The 21216-nt window shown below is 35.4% G+C and overlaps 1 protein-coding gene across 4 annotated transcripts in view; it reads left to right on the forward strand.

The window, feature by feature from the left end:
• NUP62CL (nucleoporin 62 C-terminal like) overlaps nucleotides 1-21216 on the forward strand; it is a 95533-nt gene that overhangs the window by 60748 nt on the left and 13569 nt on the right. For all 4 annotated transcript variants that reach the window (XM_081808451.1, XM_031040065.2, XM_031040067.2 and 1 more), the window contains 5 exons: nucleotides 5050-5200; nucleotides 5478-5527; nucleotides 5668-5802; nucleotides 7545-7656; nucleotides 11223-11289. In XM_081808451.1, the coding sequence (XP_081664577.1) occupies nucleotides 5050-5200; nucleotides 5478-5527; nucleotides 5668-5802; nucleotides 7545-7656; nucleotides 11223-11289 (515 nt within the window). The remainder of the gene's footprint in view (nucleotides 1-5049; nucleotides 5201-5477; nucleotides 5528-5667; nucleotides 5803-7544; nucleotides 7657-11222; nucleotides 11290-21216) is intronic.

The following is a 21216-nucleotide window of genomic DNA, read 5'->3' on the forward strand; positions in this document are numbered from 1 at the left end:
AAAAAAAAAATTTTATTCTGCCTCAATTGATACAATATTTTAGGAATTTTCCTCTTTAGTTTAATAATATAGTGAATTACATTGATTGATTTTCAGATGTTGAGCAGCCTTACATACATAGGATAAATTCGACTTGGTCATGGTGTATAATTTTTTTTATACATTTTTAGATTAGTTTGCTAGTATTTTGCCTGAGGACTTTGATATTTAAGTTCATGAGAGATATTAGTCCATAGTTTTGTTTTCTTTCATTTTTTATTCTGTCTTCATTTTTGATATGTGAATAATAGTAGCCTCATAAAATGATCTGGGAAGTATCCTCTTCTGTTTTATAGAAGGAATTGTATAAAATTGTATAAAAAATTGTTTGTTAACTGTATGGCAGAATTCTCCAGTGAAACCTCTGGGCCTGGGTATTTCTTTTTTGGGAGCTTTTAAGTTACAAATCAATTTCTTTAATGGTTCTAGGACTATTCATTATCTGTTTCATCTTTGATAAGTTTTAGTAGTGTGTGGTATTCAAGGAATTGGTTTGGTTTTCTAAGTTGTTGAATTTATGACTATAAAGTTGTTTGTAGTATTTGCTCTTTGTGCTTTTAGTAGCTGTTTCATTTCTTATATTGGTGTTCCATACCTTTCTTTTATCAATTTTATTCATCCTTTCCCAAAGAAGTAGCTTTTGTTTCACTGATTATTCTCTATTGTTTTCATTTTCAATTGCATTGATATCTACTATTTATTATTTCTTTCCTTCTGATTGTGTTGGGTTCATATTGCTCTTTTTCTGGTTTCTTGAGGTATGAACTTAGATTATTGATTTTTGAGACCTTTCCCTTTTCCTAATGTAAGCGTTTAATGCTATAAATATCCTCACCATTGCATTAGCTGTGTACCACATGTCCTTTAAAAAAAAAAAAAAAAGATTTCATTTGTTTAGTTGAGAGAGAGAGGGCGAGGGAGAGAGAGAGAGAGAGCACATGAGTGGGGGGGAGGAGCAGAGGAAGAGGGACAAGCAGACTCCCCGCTGAGCGGGGAACCTGACGTGGGGTTTGATCCCAGGACCCTGAGATCATGACCTGAGCCGAAGTCAGACACTTCAACTACTGAGCCACCCAAGTGCCCCTGTGTGTACCACATGTTCTATTATGTTTTATTTTCCTTTTCATTCAATTCTGTCTACTTTTCAAATTGCCTTTACGAATTCCTCTTTAACCCATAGATTATTTAGAAATATGTTGTTTAATTTCCAAGTGCTTGCAGATTTTCATGTTTTCTTTCAATATCGATTTCTAATTTGATTCTATTATAGTTGAAGAACATGCTCTGTATGACTTGAGTCATTTTGTATTTGTTCAGGTTCGTTTTATAATGAAGTTAGAGTCTTTCTTGGTGGCTGTTCCATGGGCACCTGAAAGTTGTGTTTTCTGCTGTTGGGTGGAGTGTTTTATATATGATGATGAGTTCCTACTTCATTGTATTTTCAGATCTGTATCCTTGCAGCTTTTCTCTCTATTGCTTCTTTTAGTTGTGGAGAGTGGCAGTTTGAAGTCTCCAACTAGAATTGTGAAATCCTCTGTTTCTACCTTGCTCTATCTGTTTTGCTTTTTGTATTTTGAGGTTCTGCTATTTGGTTGCCTACATGTTTAGGATTGTTGGCCTTCCCTGGTGCTTTGATTCCTTTATCATTATGCAATGTCCCTCTTTGGTAATTTTCTTTGCTCTAAGAAAGTGACCTTATTTGGTATTAATATAGCCATCTCTTAAAAAATTAATCTTGCATGTATATCTTTTTCCATCGCTTTACTTTCAATCTATTTGTGTCTGTATTTGAAATGAGTTTCTTGTAGATAGCATATGGATGGATCATAATTTTTATCCTCTCTGCCAATTTCTGCCTTTTAGTTGGTATATTTAGCACATTTACATTTAAGCTAATTACTGATATGTTAGGGCTCAAGTCTGCTCTTTTATTACTTCTGTTTTTGTTTTTCTTTTGTTTTTTAATTTCCCTGTGGGATACTCAAACATTTTTTAGGGTTCCATTTTGTTCTATTTTTATAGTGTTTCTGAGTATATTGCTTTGTATAATTTTCTTACTAGTTGCTCTAGGTATTACAGTATACATATATAACTTCTAATAGTCTAGTCATGTTGACATTTTACCACTTTGGTAATTCCATTTAGCTCCCTTAACTCTTCTTACCTTTTAAGTTTAATTGTCTCAGGTATTTCTCTGTGTACATTGAACACCACATTATGTGGTGTTACACCTTTTGCTTCAGCCATCAAATATGACTTAAAAAATTCATGAGAAGTAGGATAGTCTATTATATTTATCCTTTTTGTTCATTTTGACTTTCCTTTAAGAAGTTCCAAGCCTTCATGGGGCGCCTCGGTGGCTCAGTCGTTAAGCGTCTGCCTTCGGCTCAGGTCATGATCCCAGGGTCCTGGGATCGAGCCCCGCATCGGGCTCTCTGCTCAGCAGGAAGCCTGCTTCTCCCTCTCCCACTCCCCAGCTTGTGTTCCCTCTCTCGCTGTGTCTCTCTCTGTCAGATAAATAAAAAATAAAAAATCTTTAAAAAAAAAAAATTTAAAGAAGTTCCAAGCCTTCTTCTGTTTTCTTTTTTTTTTTTTTCCTGATTAGCCAATTTTTGAGGGTAGGTTTGCCATCAACAAAAAAATCTTGCAAGGGAATATCTTTATTTTCCTTTCATTTCTAAAGGACATTTTCACCAGATAGAGAAGTTGTGGTCAACAGTTTTTGTTTTTTTTTTTTTTCTTTCAGTACTTGAAAAATGTTGTGACACTTCCTTTTAGCCTCCATGGTTTAAGATGAGAAATATGCTGTCATTCGAATTGGTATTACCTTTTAAGTAATGTGTTGTTTCTCTCTGGCTACCTTCAAGATTTTTTTTCTTCCTTTATCTTTAGTTTTCAGAAATTTAAGTATTATGTGTCTTAGTGCAGATTTCTTTGAGTTATTCTGTTTGGGGTTTGCTCAGCATCTTGAATTTGTAGATTTATGTCATTTGCCAAATTTGGGAAGTTTTCACCTTTATTTTTCAGAATACTTTTTCAATCCCATTTTCTCTTTTCCTCTCTAATCTATCATCCTCCGATGGTACGAATGTTACCTCTTTTATTATTGTTCTCTAGGTTCTTTAGATTTTTTTTTCATTTTTTTGTGTCTTTTTCTCTTTGCTGTTCTGTAAATTCTATTGATCTGCTCTCAAGTTTGTTGATTCTATCCTTTGTCATCTTCACTCTAGTATCAAACTCTCTAAGTGAGCTTTTTATTTCAGTTATTTTAGTTTCCAGTTCTATAATTTCCATTTGATTGTTTTTCGTAACCTCAGTTTCTTTGCTGAGATTTTCTAGTTTTCATTTGTTTCTAGAAAATTCATAATTGCTTATTGGAGTATTTTTTGATGGTTGCTTTAAAATTCTTTTCAGAGAATTCCAATGTCTGATACCTCTCACTGTCAGTGCCTTTGGATTGTCTTTTCTCTTTTGAGTTGTGATTTTCCTGGTTCTTGATAGGACAGATAATTTTCAGTTGTATTCTGGACATTTATGTCTATTATGTTAGGGGAGTCTTTTTTTCAAATCAAGTAATCCTTTTGTTGGGGTGTAGTACAAGGGTTGGGCATGTTTGTATCTTCAGCTTCCTACTAGACCCTGCCCATACCACCCCAGTACAAGTAAAGCCTCGATGCAGATGAATGGTATGGAAGTTCAGCTACCCCCTCAGCCCTGCTGATTCATTCCCCATGAAAGTGGGGCAATGGGTCACACCACTTCATTGCCTCAAGTGGGGATGTAAGCTCAGCCCTCAGCTGGGTCCCTGGGACCCCAGAACAAGAGGAAGTGGGGTACTAACTCATACTGCTTAGTTGCTGCAGGGTAGAGGCAGAATTTCAACTTCCTTTGGGGCACCACTGGCACAAAAGGAGTGAGGAAGCAGGATATCAACTATTATGCCTTTTATCACTTCATTCAGCCTTTTGGTGCTGGTTTGGTATGGAAGCTTAGCTCCCTCCTGGGTCTCGCTGACACAGGCTTTGGGGAGAAAGGGGGTCAGAGTGCTGACTAGCCCTGCTTTGCCCTGCCTCATTCAGTCTTGATTTCTCCAGTAGGTGTGGAGGTTAAGCTCCCCACTGAGCCTTGCTGACACTCGGGTTGTGGGAAGTGGAGTCCTTACTAGCTCCAGTTTGCATTACTTTGTTCAGTCTCAGTGATGCCAGGTGTGTATAGAGGTTAAGCTCCCCATTGGGTCCCACTGACACTGAAGACAAGCGATGAAGCCTAACGGTAACTAATCCTTTCTCGCTCTGCTTTATTAAGTCTTATTGCCGCTGGGTGGGTATTTAGATTCAGCTTGTCACTGGCCTTCGCTGACAGAACCCTGGTAGAGAAAAGAGAACACTACCTGCCTCTACTGAGCAGAGAATTGATGATTACCTCTCTGCTCAGTCCTGCTGACACTGCCCCAGCAAAGGAATCAGAGCATTGCCTGGTTCTGCCAGTCACGGGCTGGCAAATCAGCTGCCTGCTTAGCCTATTTGATACTACCTAGCAGGGGAATCAGAGTTCTCCTCGGTTCTGCCCAGTGGAGGATGGAAGATCAGCTGCCTACTCTGTTTTGTGGATGCTACTTAGATTGGGAATGGATCATTTTGACTAAAAGCTCTGGGGAGAGGGAGTCCTATCTCTGGCCACATGCACCCAAGATGGAGCTTGCATCGTGCTGAGCTGAGGGTGAAGGAAGGGAGCAGCTGTGGCACAGACTTTAGCTGTTCTTACTGAAATTTGGTAGATTTCTTAATAGATTTTTTTTTTTTTGCTATATTCCTTTAGGGTAATTTCCAAAGATTTTGAAATGGTTGTTTTTAAAATAATCTTGACCACCTATGCTGGTTTTGTTGGGGAGCAGGTCTGAAAAACTCATGTGTTATTTTCTTCTCTAAGTCCTCCTATGTTATTCATTTAAAAAATACAGTTATACTTTTAAAAATGTGATCATATGATCTTACTGTATCCTTTTTTTAGTGCAATTGTAACTCCCGTAATGACATACGGTCAGCTGGAGGGTCTGATAAACAAATGGAACCTTGATTTAGAGGATCAAGAGAGGTACTTTCTTCACCAGGCCACTCAGGTCAATGCTTGGGACCGTACATTGATTGAGAATGGTGAGAAGGTAAGAAGATAGTCTCATTAATCTACCTGTATTGTACAAGTATTTTCAAAGTCTCATTAATCTACCTGCATTGTACAAGAGCATTGTACACAGACCTGTGTTTTGTGGTTAATTTTCTATCCCAATATTGGTGATCAACTGAAAAATATTTTCCTTTGTAACGAGTTGAATTAGGAAATTGTTCATATTTGAAGTGTTATGAGAAAATTAATATTGCCTTAAAATTACAACATAAATTCAAATATTTACATTATTGTATTCTTGTTTTCCTTTATAGATTACTACTTTACATGGAGAAGTGGAAAAAGTGAAACTGGATCAGCAGAGGTAGAACCTTAGACTCCCTAGGTTGAAAGATTAAAGATCTATTTCTTTGTCCATTCTTTTTTCCTTGTTGTAATTTTTGACATTGATTTTGACACTCCAAATTCCTTTCATCGGCCCTTCCATTGACTTGTTTTTTTTAGGCTGGAACAAGAATTGGATTTTATCCTGTCACAGCAGAAAGAACTGGAAGATCTCTTGACCCCTTTAGAGGAGTTTGTGAAGGACCAGAGTGGGTCTGCTTATCTGCAGCATGCAGATCAGGAGCATGGAAAGACGTAAGTAACTGAATAAGGATCAAGGAATGGGACAAAACTTCGCTACTTTAAAAAAAAAAAGGGAAAAAATAGAATTGAAGGGCAGGGAATAAAAATTGGTAGAAAAGGACAAATTCTTGTAGTTGCCATTTATCAATTTATTTGGCTGTTTTCCGTTTAACTTTTCAAGATGCTTGAAAATGAAGTAATCATTCTGGCAGTTTTGTTTTATAGCATTTTGTACACTTATTAATCTCAAGCTTATACTTGACCACTGTAAAGTTTTTATATTTGTCAAGTTTGTTCTTAAATTAGAAATACAAGTTTTATGTGTGTGGTGTCATAGTATCGTGGGATATTTATGGTCTCCTGTTTATATTGACTCTTTTAAACCTAATGTTCATGCAATTGCTTCAGTGATAAATCATTGGCTATTTTAAAGGCAATTTGTTAATCTGGGGACAGACTGCACAGCTTTCAAAAATGGAATGATTTTGTCAGTGTCTTGGGCTGAATATATTTTTGTGTGTGTGTGTGAGATTCAGTCTTTTTGTTGATAACATTATCAAGTGTCCCCACAGTAACTTTATCTCTCCGGAACTGAAATTTGGTAATCAGGCCAAATAATAAAGTGTTATTAGGAAAACTTGTCTGAATGTGCTACATAAACCAGACTGAGACCAAATCAGACTCCCTTTGGTACTGAATTATTAGTGAGTTAAGACTGAGCTTATTTTCTAAAGGCTTGCTAATTAACTTTTTTGTAGGTGCATTAAATATGGTAAGTAAGGCTAATCTGTATGGATCCTAGTTCTATTTCTGCTTTTGTATTTCAGCCTTTGTGAATCTTTTTTTTTTTCTTTGCATTGCTTTCTATGCACTCTCTCATTTTTTGAAACCTAGAGACTTACACTTTTGGCCATGAGTACCTAACGGTAATTTGAAGGAATAATGAAACATAGTTCTTTCCAGTTGTTTTTATGTAGTCAGATTTATATTGTGATGGAATCTTCAGTAGGACCTTCACCAATCAAGGTAACCAATTACCTTTAAATACTCTGGGACAGAAAGGCGATAGATAGTCATCAATAAATCTCATTGAATCCTTTTATCTTCATAGACATTAAGGTTGAAAAACTCTGATCACTTTAATTCATAAACATATTATTGACTAGGTTAAGTGTGTATGTATGTATGTGTGTAAATAGTTCAGGTGGAAATCTTGAGAATTTAGCCAACTAATATTTGCTATGAACTTAGCAGATTTATCTGCCTTTGATTATTGTTAATCTCATTTCTCAAAACATCTTTTGTTGGATGATGGAGTATATTTATATAAGGTTTTACTTTGAAAATTTACGTATTTAAAATCATTGAAGACATCTCAGCACTTATTGAATACTCCTAAATACCGAATAACTGTATCATATATCTAAATGTCTTATGAGTTCATTGTAAGAGCTAAAAAGAGTTTCGTTGCTTCAGAGCTCCCCAGGACATTATCCAGAGGGTAAATAGGTGACTATAAAAATGCCGAGATGCTTAAAAGCCTTCACCTATGGAGTCTTTTTAGAATATGGTAATAATAAGGTCATGAATGCCGCCTACATAAAAATGTGCCATTTTGTCATAACCGAGACCTACTTAGAAGGCAGGGGGACTTGGTGAAAATCCAGCTGGCAGGATCATCTTTGTATGTCAGTAACGAGACATAGCGGCGAAAGCATTTCTTGTTAATCTCTTTATTTTACCTGCTTTTTCAGTTATAAATTAGCAGAAAATATAGATGCTCAGCTGAAACGAATGGCCCAAGATCTCAAGGACATTATTGAGCACCTGAATACATTTGGAAGTCCTGCTGACACTACTGACCCGGTGTGTGAACTGCTTTATCTCTTTAGACAACCAAGATTTTAGTGTGAAATTAACATTCTGTGAGTTCCTTTAGCTAGTGGCGTTCTCCTGTTCTTGTGCTCCTTACCTGCCTCTACAGATATGAACTTTGGGGTATGGTTAAGTGGGGCAGGAAAGATTTAGGAGCAGAAAAGTTTGAGTTTTTTGTGATTATTCTCAGGAGGGTAAAAAAAAAAAAAGACGACTTTCCTCCTTAAATGTTCAGGGTTTTCTCCCTGTTCTTCACATAGCTAAATATGTCCCTGTACTTACTTTTCTGTTCCCTTACTCATTGGCTAATTCATTCTTCCTTTTACATGTTTTTCTATGGATTCATGTAATTGTGAGTATATATGTTTGGGTTTATTAGGTATATCCAGGCAATCCTTAACTTATGACTGGGTTATGTCTTAAAAGTTTGATAAGTCAACTATTTGAGTCTTAAAATATATTTTTCCATAGAAACTTTGTTAGATGTGATTATTAGGTTTCCCCCTGCCTCGTACAATCTACCTACCTCATAATGTCAGTGTACTTTAGCATGGGAAAATAAACCTGAGGCTCCAATTAGAGGTTGAGATGTTTTGAATTAATTTGGCCATAAGAAAGGATTGGTACTTTTCCCCTTTATCTATGCTCTAATTAAAGAGCTTATTTTCCTCTACCTTTCCTAATTGTCTTAGCAACTAAATGGGAGTTCTCCTTTTTCCCCTTTCTCACTCCCTGGCAGTAATGGTAAGAGGAATCTCCCATTGTAGGAACTCCCATTGTACTCTCTGTCTGTTGAGTATAATTCAGAGTGGGGCCAGGATCTGGGTAGGTGAGGACAAAGAATATATATCGTGATTATTCTTTAGTAAGCTCTTTGTCCAATCATACAGACAGTTCTTTATCTATGTACACATTACTAGCTTTTTTTAATTATAAAGAGACAGCATGGTATAGTTGAGAAAGCATTAGAATTTTATTTAAGTCACTTAATCTCTCTGGATCTTAGTTCCTTCTTTTGCAAAATGTCAAGGGTGGACTTAAATGATCTTGAAGTCCCCTCTAGCTATAAAAAGTATGCCATTCTCTACTTTGGGTGAATCTAAAATTGAACAAAGACAAATACAAATTAGTCTGGGATTATCCATGCTACCATCTCCTTGTGTTCACATAGATGATCAAGAGTTGACAGAATATAAGTTTTCTTTTTATGAAATATTAGCTCACCATTGTGATTATAAAGTCCACAATTATAAAAGAATTTTTATGCATAAATAAATACATGCAGATTTAGACATGAGGCAGAGCTGAAATCTAGTCTCTCTGTGTTGAAATAAAATAAGAAAACCTGAACAGAGTAAGTAAAAAGGGACTGTAATCCTATCCTTATCCTTTTTTTCTACTTGGATTGTTTTATTTTGGTAGTGGGGAGTAAATGGTGTAAGTCTTTTGTTTTTGTTTTTCCTCACAAGGGTGATTGAGATGTTTAAGATGAGTGAATTAAAGATAATTGCTGCTCAATAGCAGGACAAAAGAAGCAAGAGATCAGCAACAATTCATCTCTTTTCTCAGATAGCATAAATCACTGGGCAAGAAGCAGAGAAAACATTTGCTGAACAATAATATTCTTGAAGATAATTTATTGTAACCAGATCAACAAAGCTTCCTTACTGTGGGCCATACACCAGGGTAGAAAAATAGCCACAGTGTTTAACAGTATTCACAGTGTTGGGATTTACCTGTTTATTTTTACTGTTTGTATGCAGGGGCAGTGGTGGGGGATGGGGTAGAGAGTAGGGGAGTGTGGGGGAGATGGGAGAGACCACCTAACACCTAAAATTTTTATTAAGCAGATCCATATTGTGGTATATGGTCTTCAGTTACATTTTCTTACAAAAACTCATTGTTCCTACTACAAGTTGTATTTCTATTTGTTATGTTAAAATACACGAAATTTCTGTTTTCATTACATACTGTTCTTTTAAGTGTGGTAACATTTTCATTTCCTCCTACTTCCATTATTATCCTGGACTTTACTAGAATAGTCTTCAAAAGCATTCTAAGAAATTTTAAATGTCTAGTGTGTCTCATTACAAAGTTAATACATATACTTACTCAATGTATTAAGCTTGGAAAATACGGAAATCTGTGAAGAAAATTAAATCACCTCTATTACCAGTACCCTGCTAATATATTGGTATATTTTTTCCAAGTCTTTTTGCTATGCTGGTAAAAATTCTCCTTTTGTTTTAAATAGCATTGGAAGCATACGTATATGGAGTTTTGTATTCTGTCTTCATTTCATATTCTTTCACAGTGTTTTCTCAAAATTTTAAGCATTCTTTGAAAACTGGAAATCTTTGAAAATATTTATGACTTTGTAATATTTCATTAGAGGTGATTTTACCATAATATGTTGAATTACTGTTTTAAATTGGTGGAGAGACTGTTTCCAATTTTTTGCCATTATACAGTTACTCTGTAATGACCAGTTATGTTTAGATCTGATTATTTCCTCTGGATAGGTTCCTAGAAGTAGAATATATTGAGTTAAAAGGTATGAATATTTTAAGACTGTTGATATATATTGTAAAAATTTACATTTTGAAGGGTTGGGTCAATTTTTATTACTATAGGCTGTATAAGAATGTACCTATTTTCTCCACACAGTTGACAACTGAGTATTACCATTTATTAAAAATTGCTGACTTGGAAATCTTGCTATTTGCAACAATATGGTTGGACCTTGAGGGCATTATGCTAAGTGAAATTAAGTGAGACGGAGAAAGACAAATACCATATGATCACACTTATGTGTGGAATTTAAAAACACCAACACCAAAAATACACGCTCATAGATACAGAAAACAGATTGGTGGTTGCCAGAGGCAGGGTTGGGTGGTGGGTGAAATGGGTGAAGGTGGTCAAAAGGTACAAGTTTTCAGGTATAAAATAAGTTATGGGGATGATAATGTACAGCATGGTGACTATTGTTAATAATACTGTATTGCATATTTGAAAATTGCTAAGCAATTAGATCTTTAAATGTTATTATCACAAGAGAAAAAAGTTTTTAACTACATATGGTGATAGATGTTAACAAGACATATTGTGGTGATCATTTTGCAATATATACAAATAGCAAACCATTACGTTATATGCCTGAAACTAATAGAATGTTATCTGTCAGTTATACCTCAACAAAAAATTGCTGATTTGGTTGAAAAAAGTAATATTTTAAATTTTATATGAATTTTGTGTCTTGTGAAATGTCTCTTAGTGTTTTTTTAACTTATTTTTGTACTGTAGTAGTCAGTGTCTTATTGAATTACAGGAGTCAAATTCTTGACAGTTACAAAATAGTTAGATTGAAATAATAGAAAGATGTAATGAACATTACAAATATGAAATAGCAAAAAAAAGCCATTAATACTTTATATATCCTCAGTCCATTTCTTACCAAAAGAAATGAAAAGTCATTTCCTAATTTCAATTTTTTATGTTTGTTTTGTTTACCATATCAGAATTATCATAATTAAAAATTTTGTATGTGTTTTTAGCTTCAGCAGATCTGCAAGATCCTGAATGCTCATATGGACTCTCTACAGTGGATTAATCGGAATTCAGGTGGGAGTTTATTTGTATGTGAAGCTATCTGTTATTGCAAGTAGAAAATGTGACACAAGTCAGGTTTTGTGCACCACGACCACACTCAAATGAGAGCTTGGTTATAGGGGTATTACTTAACTTACAGTATGTATACATTAATTCTGAAGAACTATAATTGCTTGTTTTTATAAAATGGAACACAGTAAGAATAAACTAGAAACTAATGAAAATAGGGGCTGTATAGGAATGAGGTTGGGGAGATAGGGACAGAAGCAGGACTTCTCTATGTATACCTCTTAATATAGTTTTGATTTTTGGCCCACATAAAAGTTTAAATACTCAAAAACTAGAATTAAGCCAAAAATACTGGGAAGAAAGACAAATGCTAAAATTGGATACATACAAACTGAAACCAAGCAAACCTGTGTAACTATAACATAATCATCCAGCTCAGATAACTTTTGAACATGGTGTTCTTGATAGTACATTCTTACTAGTATATAATTTAAGGACAGAAAGAACTGCAAAGAAATCTTAAACTTTCTTAATAGGTTATTGTTAGTTTCAGAATTATACTATATTACGTTTATATATATTCTAATATAATGATATTATTGCCATCCTATATATTGTAGGAAAAAGCAGAGGCATAAGGATAGTGATGATAATGGAAGACAAGATAAAATAGAAGATACTATTCTGTTCCTTCTTTTATGTTTGTATTGTAAATTTGATGCAAATATTAGTATGACTTCCTGTTCCCTTGTTCTGTTTATAGAAAGGGCCAAGAAGCAATGACTAACCCCAGTAGCAATGAACAGCACATCAAGAACCTAAATCTTGGTTTCTAAAAACCATTCCCATTAAAAGTAACCAAGGCTTCTTGGGGAAATATCTAATCTCAGGTTTCAGGCAGGGAATGTGCAGGTTGAGTTTGGAACTTTTTTATTTTTATTTTTTTAGAGAGAGAAAGAGAGAGAGAGAGTACAAGCATGGGAGAGGGGGCAGAAGGAGAGGGAGGGAGAGAGAATTTTAAGTAGGCTCCATGCTCAGCACAGAGCCTGACCTGGGGCTTGATCTCAGGACCCTGAGCAGAAATCAAGAGTCAGATGCTTAACCGACTGAGCCACCCAGGCACCCCGGGAACTTTTCATAGAAGAAAATAGATTGTTCAAAACTAATGGTGTTATATCAGGACACAAAATTGTGCTTGAATGGGCTTCTATTGGCCAAATTAGAATGGTTTGAACATCAAAAAGAATATCAGTAATGGATTATTATAATACACTGAGGGGGGGAAATCCATGAATCTGCAGTGATAGGAGAGGGAGAAGGAGAGGGAGAGAGTGGGGAGGGGGAGGAAGAGAGAGAGAAATGGGAAGTGCAGGGAAAAGCCTTTATAGAAGTGTGACAGCTAATAATTGTGGAGAGAATGATAGAATTAGAGAATCACAATTAAAAAAATTTCAACAGAGCATTATTAAGCTTACCCTGATCTTGAATACCTTGCCTCATTTATAAAATGTTTCAGCTGTCAGTCATTTCTTGGCAGAAAAAATATGCTAGAAGGAATGGACTAAATACAGATTGCATGTTACTGGGTTAATTTAAAAAAGCAGTTTTATTGAAGTATAATTTACATACCATAAATCTCACCCATTTTAGTATGTGTGCTGCCTAAGCGAGCACAATTTCACCCATTTTAATTGTACAGTTTAGTGAGAAAGCCACCATTTTGCCTCCCCAGCATCATGATGATTCAGGCAAGGGTCATCAGTGAATGCTAATACCACTGAGTTTAAGATTGTTGGGGAACAGGATATTTACATGGTCTCAAAAGTATCACTCCACACATTACTTAAAAATTTTAAAGAAGAAAATGTGCCTTTACAACAGAACTATCTGACAAGTACCACATTAACCAAGTGATAAAATTTAATATCACTAATAGTGGGATAACTCCATGTGCTTCTTGATCTGACATGATAAGAAATATACAATATCATAGATGTAATATTCTTATCAAAACTGGTTCATCTGAATCTAATCATAAGGAAACAGTCAGACATTCTACAGGTAGAGACATTTTGGAAGATAATGTAGTATTCTTATAAAAAATGTTTAACTGAATAAAATCACAAAATAATCAGACACTCTATGTGTAACACATTGTGAAACATAATTGGCTTGGGACTTTTTAAAAAGTCAGTCATGGGAAACAAAAAAAATTCAAAACCAAGTTAAGGGGATTGTCTCAGATTAAAAGAAACATAACAATTAAGTCGTCTACTATGTTAATTTTGGATACTGGATCAAAACCAAGAAGACTTTCTTCTCTTCTCTCCTTCTTTCATTCTTTTGTTCTTTCTCTCTTTCATTCTCTCATTAGCTTTCTTTCCCCCTTTCTTTCCTTGCCTTCCTTCCTTTCTTACTGCCTGCCTTCCTTTCTTTTTATTTTTTATTGAGGTATAATTGAACTATGACATTGTATTAGTTTCAGGTGTACAAATAATGATTCAACATTTATATACACTGTGAAATGATCATCACAATAAGTCTAGTTAGCAACCATCATCATACAGAATTACAAAAAAATTTTTCTTGAATTTTTTTTGTTTCCCATGACTGACTTTTTTTAAAAAGTCCCAAGCCAATTATGTTTCACAATGTGTTACACATATAGTGTCTGATTATTTTGTGATTTTATTCAGTTAAACATTTTTTATAAGAATACTACATTATCTTCCAAAATGTCTCTAGCTGTAGAATGTCTGATTGTTTTCTTATGATTAGTGATATTAAATTTTAGTATTTACTTCCTTGGCAACTTTCAAGTATACACGAAATATTATTGACTATAGTCACCATGCTGTACATTACATCCCCATGACTTATTTATTTTATAATTGAAGTTTGTACCTCTTGACCCCCTTCACCCATTTCGCCTTCTCCTCTCTAGCAAACACTGTGCTGTTCTCTGTATTTATGAGTTTTGTTTTGTTTTGTTTGTTCATTTGTTTTTTAGATTCCACATATAAGTGAAATCATATGGTATTTGTCTTTGTCTGACTTATTTCACATAGCATAATACCCTTTAGTTCCATCCTTGTTGTCACAAATGGCAAGATTTCATTTTTTTATGGGTGAGTAGTATCCCATTGTGTGTGTGTGTGTGTATACCAAATCTTTTTCTAAAAAATTTTTAATTCCAGTATAATTAATGATGTTGTATTAGTTTCAGGTGTATAATATAGTGATTCAACAATATCTGTACATTACTCAGTGCTCATCATGATAAGTGTACTCTTAATCCCCTTCACCTATTTCACCCATCCCCCCATCCACCTCCTCTCTGTGTTCCAAATCTTCTTTATCCATTCATCCAGCAATGGACACTAAAGACTAGGGCCATATCTTGGCTATTGTAAATAATGATGCAATTAACAAAGGGCATGTATATCTTTTCAAATTAGTGTTCTCATTTTCTTCAGATGAACACATGGTACTGGAATTGCTGGGGCATTGGTAGTTCTATTTTTAATTTTTTGAGGAACCTCCATACTGTTTTTCATAGTGCCTACACCAAAGTGCCTGAGGGTCCTTGTTTTTCCACATTCTCACCAACACTTGTTATTTCTTATCTTTTTGATAATAGGCATTCTGACAGGTAGAGGTGATATCTCATTGTGAATTTGATTTTCATTTCCCTGATGATGACTGATGCTGAGCATCTTTTCATATGTCTGTTTGCCATCTGTGTGTCTTCTTTGAAAAAAATATCTATTCATGTCTTCTGCCCATTTTTAATTGGATTGTTTTTCTGGTATTGAGTTGTATAAGTTCTTTATATATTTTGGATATTAACCCCTTATTGGATATATCATTTGCAAATATCTTCTCCCATTCAGTGGGTTGCATTTTCATTCTGTTAATGGTTTCCTTTGCTGTGCAGATTTTTTTTTTATATAGTCCTATTTGTTGTTGTTGTTTTTTAATTTTGTCACCTTCGCTTTTGGAGTCAGATCCAAAAAATCATTGCCAAGACCGATGTCAAGGAGCTTATCACCTATGTTTTCTCAAGAAGATGTTATTTAGAACAATTGGGGAAACTGAATAAGAACTGTATATTAAATGATACTAATGAATTTTTTTATTTTTTTACATGTGTTACTGTGGTTGTGTAGGAAAACATTTTATTCTTAGAAGCTTTATGCTACATTATTTAGAGAAGTGTCATGACTAGTTTTCTTTCAAGTGGTTCAACCAAAATCTTGTGAAGAGAAAGAGATTGAGCAATTTGAGGCAAAATAATAACAGGGCGTTAATCTACATAAAGGATATACAAGTTTGTGATTTTTACTATTCTCTCAACTTTCTATGGATTTAAAATAAAAATATAGGGAAAATAATTTTTATAGACTTTTGCCTAAAATAAGGAGTATTAGTGAGACCTTAGTAATTGAGATAAATGGGGGCTAGTTAGGCAATTAGTTGTTACTCTTTTTAAAGATGTAGTATGAAAATAATACAACTTTTCTCATTTCTCATTTCCAGATTCCTTATTCTCTTCATTAATAGAGGTCATCAGCCATGAACTTCTTTACCTTTTTTTCCCTTCTAGACATACCTGTACCATCCTCCACCTTTACTTCCTTCTCTCAGAAGAAGTGTCCTCTCCCTTTCTAAACTCTTTTGAACCATCAGAGGGATGTTAAGTTCTATATTGCTTTAGCATTAATTACCTGATAGGGAGAAGTTTCTGAGTCTGATAGGTATGGACGGGTTCAAGTCAAGGCATTACCACTTAATAGTTGTGTGACCTTAACTGTTACTTAATCTCCCTGAGTCTATATGCTCATTTGAAAAATGAGGAAGAATATTTACCTTTCAGGGTCCTTTTATAAGGACTAAAAGAAACAATGTTGAACTTTCCTGAAGCAGTGCCTGGCCCAGGTTGGTGGTTAGTAAATAACAATGGCAGAACTCTTTATCAGAGATTACTGTGTATAGGAGAGAGAGAGAGGAGAAAGACAACAAAGCCATTTGATTCAAAAAGTAGCTATTAAATTGGTCTAGGGAAGGCATTTCCAGGAAGATTATCACTGAAAATTACTTACCTTGGAGAAGTTGTAAGAATGGCTGAGATGGAATGCCAGTGACTGGAAAGCACAGAGGAATGAGCTTATGCAGTTTGACTCAGTTGTCTTCCTGTGTGTTGCATATTTTCCTACAGAGAGCAATGTATCTTGGGTGGAGTTAGGGGGATGTCAAAATGTAAATATGCTGTAAAGAAAGATTACAGTAATTTTTTTCTCTTGGCTGGGATCTTCTTTGTCATAAGTGAAATATCAAGGCTCTCAGCCAATGTTTTCCTGCTAGTGCTGCAGAGGACTTACTTCATATAAATGAAGAAACCGTGGCCCAGACAGGTTAAATGACTTCCCTAAGAACACACAGCTAATTACTGGCAAAGCTAGGACCAGAATTCAAATTTCCTGACTACCAGAACAGTATTATTTCTCCTGGTATGCTCTCAAAACAATTCTAATGTAGGCATCACTGGATGTTAAAAAAAAAAAAATCTTAATCATGTACCAACAGTAGAGGACAAGGGTTTTCAAAGTATGATAATCATAGTACTTTGTGTCGGACATCTTTTCTAACTGGGTAAATTTCTTAGTCAACACAGGGTAAAAAGAGTAAGACTATGGATAGTAATGATTACTGGGAGTTACTTTTTTGCTTAAAATTCAGTTGAACTGGAGACGCAATGAGGTCTCCTGTAGGTTCTCAACTGAGACAGTGGAGGTTATGATGAAGAGAGGGGGAAAAGCCCAGTAATTCCTACTGCTGTGGGCTTCTTTTTGCTGTTCCCATCCAAGGAACCTTTCCTTTTCATATCAGGAAATAACATGATCAAGTAATACAGAGTGTCAGGCTTTAATTATGCTAAGAGAGTTTAGTTTTTTTTTTTTTTGGTGGTGGTGGTGGTTTATTTTGCTTTTTAATAGTTAATGAGATCACATCTGCTGAAATGGTCTGTGGCCTGAGAAGTTTAAGGTTAAACTCACATGCAAATAATAGTTTTAGAAAAACTAATTCATGTGTTATCTTAGCAATGGAAATAATATATTTTTTCCTGAAGAAAAATCTCTAACTGTATAGGTTTTTTTTTTTTTTTAATTTTATTTATTTGAGAGAGAGAAAAAGAGAGAGAGCACAAGCAGGGGAAGGGGCAGAGGGAGAGGGAGAAGCAGGCTAACCACTGAGCAGGGAGCCCAAGGCAGGGCTCCATCTTAGGACCCTGGGTCCTGGGGATCATGACCTGAACCAAAGGCAAATGCTTAACCGCCTGAGCCACCCAGGCACCCCTAACTGTATAGGTTTTTAAAAATGATTTTAATGTCAAAATCTGTATTTTAAAAGGCTTATGGGGAATGTTTTTGTGGTTTAATATCCTTAACATTGGTACGAATTTTTTTCCTATTGTAAGACATAGCAACTGTAATGCTAATAGGATCATGTATTTAACTTAAAAATCAGTGTATCTTTAAAAGTGACTTAGAAACCACACAGTATACTTTAAATATGTTAAAAGATTGCACTGTCCAATCAACTGTTCAGTATTCATGAATGAGTTATAGAGAAGCCGGCCCCTTTTCTTCTCCAAACTCCGTAGAACTGACTGTGATGGGACTGAGCTGGAAAGTGGTCAGAGATTAAATACGAGAGCATTGAATCAGGGAATGTCTGAACATGTGCTGATATTGACCAGTTCTCAAATTTGATACTCATCCATTGTTTAACATTATCTCTGCCTCTTTTCCTCCTGATCAGTATAGATAATTGAGAGTTAATAGTAACGATAGCCAAATACCACTTTCCTCTTTTGTCTTTCTCTGTAAAAATTTACAGCCTTATTTCAAGGTTTGCTTGATGGCAATGCTGCAGTCACACATCTGTCTTCTGAGTTGGCAGTCACTGAAACTGCAGCAGCTCCAGCTCTTCTGGGACCACTTAGGACAGAGTTGACAATCAATCTGAGCTAATTTGCTATTCATTTTAAATATATGGAGCTACTTCTCTTACAGAGCAGGGGAGGTAGGGGTGAAGGACAGGCATTTTTTGTTTCTCCATATACCAAACCATTGTTGGGTCCATAACATTAATATTTATCACATGCCACAATAAAGGGATGGGCGGCATAAAATCTTAAACTTACCATTCTTTATAAGTTCTAGAAGTTCCTTGAGTATTTTCATGACATTTTGCTTTTTTGGTGAAGTGTCCGAAAGCATCATGACTAAAATATATTTCATCCATGATCTTTGCTGTCTCTTATGGGTTACAGCCCCATAATTATTTAATAGCTGCTTACAACATTTTGACTGCTATTTAGGGAAGAAAGAGAAGACTCCTTGGAGTAACTAAAAATGCCAGAAGGAATTTTGTGATGTTTCCAAAATACATTCCCATTAGCACCGGTCTCTGATCACCTTATTTTTTCTTTTTGATGTAAAACATTCTTAGTTGTCTAGTGTGGTGTGACTAACTCTTGCATAAAATGCCTTCAGGATCATTTCAGAGAAGCAGCTTTTTTGTGATATGTCACAACTATAATTCATTTTTACCCAATGTTAATATTTATTGTTTGAGGGGATTATTTTAAATTAGAGTTTTCAGGGTTGGGTATTTTTAAACCTTTTTTTTTTAAGGCAAAATTGAGGTAGATTTGACATATAACATTATATTATTTTCAGGGGCACAATGCCATGATTCAATATTTGTATATATTGTGAAATGATTGCCACAATAAGTCGGGTTAACATCTGTCACCTTACATAGTTAAAAACAATTTTTTTTCTCATCACAAGAATCTTGTGATGACAACTTTTAAAATCTGCTTTCTTGGCAACTTTCAAATATGCAGTACGGTATTATTAACTATAGTCACCGTGCCATATTTTTTTAAGAAGCTTGGTCCAGGTAAATGCTTTAAAAATATTTTTATTAGTTTACTTTCATCCCTCTTATATCTGAAGAGCATCAAATGCTGAGATGCCAAAAGATGCCTTTGAATTCCAAATAAAATGTCTTCCTTTTCATCCTCGAAAATAAAATCTGATTTACTGATTAAGGTGGTTTCTTTTACCTCCTCTTTTTCTTAAATTCTTTGAGAAATCTTGGTGACATTGGTTGATCAGCAAGGTCATCTATTGTGTTCTGGAGTGTAGTGTTCCACTTCTGATACTTGAGAAGAAAATGCTCTTGATCTGCCAGAGATGTGGCAGCTCACTCTAAGGGTCTCTCAAGCTCAACAGAGACAGGTACTCGCTTCTTCCCACTGCAGTTAACTGAAAGGTATTTTATGTCTTTCCATTGTTTAATGAGCTACCTCCTCGTCTCCGCTCCCCTTTACAGACAAGATAGATTTATCGTCACATTATTGTTCCTTGATTCTAAATAATCTCTTGTAGGTAAGATTAGGGTACGAAGGTTAAACATGATGAAGTCTTCAGCTCCTGTTAGGAAATAGTGCGTGATGGTTAACATTCTCGGAGCTCCACTTCTAACACTCCTTTTCTATATGTAAATCCAGATTTGAAATACACTCAGTGCATCTGCAAAATTAGATTTCTCACTAATCCTGCTTATGTACATTTTGTGCCCAAGTGAATTTCCTCAGCTGGAGAGCCTCCCCAGATGAATTATATGTAACATGATTTAAATCACTCCCAAATAGCAGGATTTATATTGTTTGTGAGATATACAGATTTTTCTCCAAAGCAATTTTCTTCCTACTAGTGACTAAAAACTATAAATATGCTGGAGTCTTGCTATAATGCTGTTTTGGGGCCCATGCTGTATGGCTACCTCATAGATAAAATGGCCTGATAGTATTTCACCAATGAAATCTCCCTAGATGGGGTTCAGATAGGCCTGCCTTATTTTGAGCACTTCAGTGTTTGAAAGGACAACAAATAGCATTATTCTGTGGTGCCAATTATTAGCTCAACATAGTACTTTTTCTTTAAACTCTTCACAGCATTTGACAAACAGGCACACTGTAATAGAAAAAGCACTCGGAGATGGGACTCTGAAGATATGAATCCTGGTATCATTTTTCATTAGTTTTGGCCTTTGGGAAGTTACTGAACCTTACCTTCTTGAGTTTTTAATTCTGTCTATCCTGATGGATATTGTGGGACTCAAATAAAATAATATGTATAGCCATTTTGAAAACTGAAGTACTGTGTAATGGGAATGTGTTCTCTCAGATACAAGTCAAAACCACGTAGCTGTGACTGTTAAATACAAAACACCTACTATGGGCCAAGGCACTGTTGATTGGTATAGGAGGTATAAACATCAATGGCACACTGCCTTGAACAGGTTCAAAGTGTGGGGGTGGGGGCAGCAAAGAAAGAGAAACCTAATCTTCAGTTGATTTCCTGGAAGAGGTAGAATTGAAATGAGACTTGAATAGTAAGTGATATTTCAATGGGATGACTGTCTGAGGACCACTTAAGATATAATGTAATAATTCTACTACCTTGTTTCCACCATGTTGTCTCCAAGAATTCAGGATAGCTTCACGATCTTTTCTTTTTGTGCCTTTCCTTGAAATGTATATATTTTTTAAAGATTTTATTTATTTATCTGAGACAGAGAGAATGAGAGACAGAGAGCATGAGAGGGAGGAGGGTCAGAGGGAAAGCAGACTCCCAGCCAAGCAGGGAGCCTGATGCGGGACTCGATCCCGGGACTCCAGGATCATGACCTGAGCCGAAGGCAGTCGCTTAACCAACTGAGCCACCCAGGCGCCCTTGAAATGTATATTTTATTAATTTTGTATGAGGGGTAGTGCTGTACACAAGCAATATCTTCACATCACCAACTTAATGTGTCATTAGCAAGACCAGGATGAGCATTCCCATGGCAGAG

This window comes from Leptonychotes weddellii, chromosome X, assembly GCF_054177405.1.
Source record: "Leptonychotes weddellii isolate Sample4059 chromosome X, ASM5417740v2, whole genome shotgun sequence".
Taxonomy (NCBI): domain Eukaryota; kingdom Metazoa; phylum Chordata; class Mammalia; order Carnivora; family Phocidae; genus Leptonychotes; species Leptonychotes weddellii.